This window comes from Humulus lupulus, chromosome 9, assembly GCF_963169125.1.
Source record: "Humulus lupulus chromosome 9, drHumLupu1.1, whole genome shotgun sequence".
NCBI lineage: Eukaryota > Viridiplantae > Streptophyta > Magnoliopsida > Rosales > Cannabaceae > Humulus > Humulus lupulus.
This window is the reverse complement of record NC_084801.1, coordinates 51,237,199-51,242,014: the sequence shown is the minus strand read 5'-3', so window position 1 is coordinate 51,242,014 and position 4,816 is coordinate 51,237,199. Positions and strand designations below refer to the sequence as shown.

At 34.1% G+C, this 4,816-nt stretch overlaps 1 protein-coding gene across 1 annotated transcript; it reads left to right on the top strand.

The window, feature by feature from the left end:
- Positions 1-260: 260 nt before the first annotated feature.
- Positions 261-1,421, top strand: LOC133799706 (uncharacterized). Its single transcript, XM_062237708.1, has 4 exons — positions 261-534; positions 651-704; positions 800-1,032; positions 1,077-1,421. The coding sequence occupies exons 1-4, from the start codon at positions 261-263 to the stop codon at positions 1,419-1,421; spliced, it is 906 nt and encodes a 301-aa protein (XP_062093692.1).
- Positions 1,422-4,816: the final 3,395 nt, after the last annotated feature.

Sequence of the window (4,816 nt, the reverse complement as noted above, 5' to 3'; positions counted from 1 at the left end):
CGTTCTTTTCAACGCATTCATCCACGTCAAGCGTATTTTGACTTCGTGTCAGTTGCCCAAAATCAGGGTTAACAGGTCAGAATTATCAGAAGGCTAAGGAGGCTTACCAGGATGCTCAACTTCAAGCTCAATCTCATCCTCGAGATTACAGATTTCAAGAGGTAGTGAAGGCTGCTGCTGAAGCTTTTATTGTTTAGGAGCATATGTATCATAGTTTCTTAGCTCAAAGAAGTAAAATTACTTGGTTGAGGAAGGGAGATATGAACACATCATATTTTCATGCTTGTTTGAAAAAGCGCAGAGCTGAAAATGGTATTGCAACCTATATCACTGAACAAGGCAGATTGATAGATTATTTTCATGATGTAGTCTCTCACTTTGTGGAGCATTTTAGAAGCTATTTGGGAAGTCCGAGTTCAGCCACTGGTTGGATTGATTTACGTTGTATTGAGATGGGTGCCAAGCTTTCGGTTGATCAACAACTTATTCTTTTGAAACCCTTCACTCATAAGGAAATTCGAGACGCTCTATTCAGTATTCTCATCACCAAGTCCCGGGGCCTGATGGCTTTAGTTCGGGTTTTTTCAAGGCGTTATGGCAAGATATTGGGGCTGAGGTTTGTACAGCAGTTAGTCAATGTTTTGCAATAGGGAATTTTCCTTCTGAGCTTCATGAAACTACTCTGTCTTTGGTCCCTAAAGTTGGTAATCCTTCTCGGGTTGTTGACTATAGACCTATAGCTAGCTGTTCTACATTATACAAATGCATTGCTAAGATTTATGTTCTCATATGGCCTTAGTTCTTCCTGATCTCATTCAACTGAACCAAGGAGCCTTTATTCAGGGTCGATCCATTGCTCATAACATTATGATATTCCAAGATCTCATCGAGAATTGTGGGAGGACCTCTACTTCGCCTAGATGTGCTATTAAGATAGACTTAAGCAATGCTTGTGATACAGTTGATTGGCAGTTTCTTGAGGATCTTTTAAAGGCTTTTTGCTTTCCTATGAAGTTTATAGGATGGATTATGGTTTGCTTGAAAAACACATCTTACTCTTTGCTTATGAATGGTAGAGTTCAAGGCAGTTTCAAGGGCGAGAAATGGGGTGTCAGGGTGATCCTATGTCTCCTCTTTTGTTTGTGCTTATCATGGAATATCTTACTCGGAGCCTTCAAGTAGCAGCTCACAAGTCTACATTCAGATTTCACCCCATGTGTAAAAGTCTTATACTTCTTAATCTTTGCTTTGCTGATGATTTGATTCTATTTTGCAAGGGAACTCTTTCTGCTATTAGAGTTTTCAAAGAGGTTCTTGAGGAGTTTAGCGCTGCTACAGGGCTTTCTATTAATGCTAGTAAGTCTCACATTTTCTTTGGAGTTAATGCTGCTGAGAGAAGGAATATCACTCAAGAGATTTAGCTCTCTGAAGGATCTTATCCGCTTAAGTATCTTGGGGTGCTTATGCGGCCAACAAAGGGGAGACATGAAGATTGTGACATTATTCTTCAAAAAATCAGATTGAGGCTTCAGTCTTGGATTAGTAGGCATCATTCTTTTGCTGGCCGAATGCAGCTTATTCACTCAGTTTTATTTGGGCTTCGTAATTACTGGATGAGTATCTTTGTGTTACCTCAAAGTATTGTTAAGGAAGTAGAGAAACTTTGCCGTTGGTTTCTTTGGGGAATTTCTGGAAATAGAAGCAAGATTTATATTGCTTCTTGGCAGAAGGTTTGCCTCCCTAAGGCCTATGGTGGTCTCGATTTCAGAGATGGTGCTAGTTGGAATAGAGCTATTTTAGCTAAATATATATGGGCCATATCTGAGAAGCATGATATTCTTTGGGTCAAATGGATCAATTCTATCTATTTGAAAGGTTTTAATTTCTAGAACTACAATCTGAAACCTGATTGCAGTTGGTATTGGAAGAAGTTGTGCCATATGAGGGGAAAATTCAGTTCGCCAGAGGTCCTTGTTGCTGGGGTAACAGGAAGGTTTAAGGCTTCGAAGCTCTACAACAGCTCCTTAATTCAATAGCCGGTGGGATATCATCAAGCACTTTGGTGTAAACTTGCTATTCCTAAGCACCAGTTTCTTCTATGGCAGGTGGTTAATTCCCATCTTCTCACTAGGGATACCATGCTCAGGTTTAACATTAAGGTGGACTGCTTGTTATGTCCTGTGTGTGGCGATCACAATGAGAGTCACACTCATCTCTTCTTTGAGTGCTGCCTTTCAAAGAAGATTCTTACTTTAATCTTTGCTTGGATGAGGTTTAAAGCTTGGACTAGTGAATTCAATAGCTGGATTGTTTGGATTGCTAGTGATAGACCTGGAATTGTCTCTTCTATTATAAATATGATTGTGGCTGCTGTTACTTACTGTATTTGGAGGAACCAAAATAGGTGTATCTTTGATGGGTATTCTTTGGTAGCTAACTGTATAGCAAGGGATGTTATTAACATAGTGTAGTACATATTTTTCATAGTTAAAAATAGGAAGATTTCTCTTCAGGAACAGCATTTTATAGGAAAACTTCAATGTAATTAAGTGGGGTGTTTAGTTGGTTCCTTTATTTGTTTGTACAGTATTGGTTGGTTGGTGTTTGGGTGAATTGCCCCTTCAGTTGTATTGGTTGCTTTGTTCAATGAAATTCATTTTCTTCTTGATCAAAAAAAAAAAATCCATGAAAATTTGTTCCATCTTGAGCATATTCTCTACAATAATGAATACCTTGAAAGTGAAAAAAATAAATGCCTCAGTTCCCTAAAGTTGCTTGTCTTCTTTTCTGAATTTCTGCAAGAGTCCTAAAGAAATTTTAAAACTTTTGTGTAGAGAACCCAAAAAATCAAAAAGTCATGTCACAATTATCTCATATTGAAAGAACAACATGCTTATAAGATCAAAATATAAATTACATGAACAGAGACATAGAATGAGTTTCATGGATTAACATGTGTTTTACTTGCAATTTTTATCAAACATGTGGTATACCATATAGTTATTATCATGCTCAAACTGATTTATTTATTTATACAATCTAGCCATGAATTATTTAATTTATATAGAGAAAACACAGCCAACTAGCTCAAATGATTAGCAAGAAATTAATGTTATAATTATGTGAGAAGATGATCATAATTATCTGATAAGAAAACTTATTAATGTTTTTTCCTACATATATAATACCTGAAAACCAATTATGAAATAAAAAATACTAAGTGCATTATAATAAATTAAAATATTCAATTTGAGATTTATAATTTTCTACACAACCATGTTGTGCATTATCTAAGGAATGTTATATTATATACTTTTATAATGCATTAAATTGAGATTGATCACTAACAAAGACAAATTTTGATGTAACCATCTGAGAAAAGTGCTATAGGGCAAGCATAAACTGTTATAGGCCAAGATGACAAATTCAGAAGCGCAAAATATTGGATGTAACCAGCTGAGAAAAGTGCTAATTAGCATAAAATATGTACTATAGGCCAAGTAAAAACCAAAATTGTTTAATAAGGATGATTATTACTTTAGTTTTTGTATGTGTCAACTGGAGAGCATCATGCATATGCATGCAACTTAAATAAATGAAGGTAAGTTCATTGAATAGTATCACAAAATGCCAAAATAAAAAATATTTTTTATTGATAATAATTGCATTAAATTGAGTAACATCTAGGATCAGTATAGATGTTAGAGATATAGCTAAGATGTGAGCAATAAAAACACTTAGTGCCACTATAATAAATAAGAGTTCAAGCAAGAATTAATACTAAAAATTTCTTAGGATCGCCACCATAGATCACCAATCTTAGCTAGCTAGTCTACTAATGACATGAGCAGGCTTAGACAGACCTAAAACTCCAACAGTATTGGTATTCACTTAAATAACCTTACAAAGAAATAAAGAAAGCTTAATACTACCTACTCAATTAAGCATACTATTATGTAGAACTATAATCCCTTTTCCAACATCCTAAGGACAACCGTAGAATCTAAATAATGCTAAAATTCAAAATTATATAACAATCAATCGAAAAATGTGGATTATTAGCACATCAAATGCATCTATACTGCAATTTCATTCATTTAATCTTTTGGTGTCACATTTGAGATAAGAGATGACATTTCAAGTATCACTCACTTTTGATTTCTATATATTAGTACTCACACTATAAATATGGAATTAAGCAATTATAATACAATAATCCATAAAATCTAAAAGCAAAATAGAGGTGGTTTGTGATGAATGACGAATTTTAAATATGTTTGTGGTATGTAGTATACGAAAAGATAGTTATAACAACAATCAAAATTGATTATCGTGATTAGACTTCTAAGATCCAACAAACTCAAAATATTCTCCTATCTCTTCCTCCTTCTAAGCTCATGTTATGGAAGAAAGATGTATCTATATAACCTCTAACCATGAAAAAGTTTCAATATAGATAGTAGAACAAAGTGATAGTAATGTTCATATATCTCTCTAAAACCAAAAACAAAAAGCAAGGAAATGAAAAATAGTAACAAGATACAGAGTTTCACTTCAATCAAATTAATCAATTAAACTTGTCAAACTATAAACAACACAAGATAAAAGAAACAATCAAACCCTTCCAAACAAAATTTTATGCAAAAAATAATGCATAAATATTTAAAGTAATAAATGATAAAGAGGTTCTTATATTCCTCTGGTATACAATCGGACACACAATTAGATAATAATTCCTATAGAAAGGACAAACATTCATGATTTAGAAGAGCAGAATATTGGATGTAACTAGATGAGAGAAGAGCTAATTAGCAGA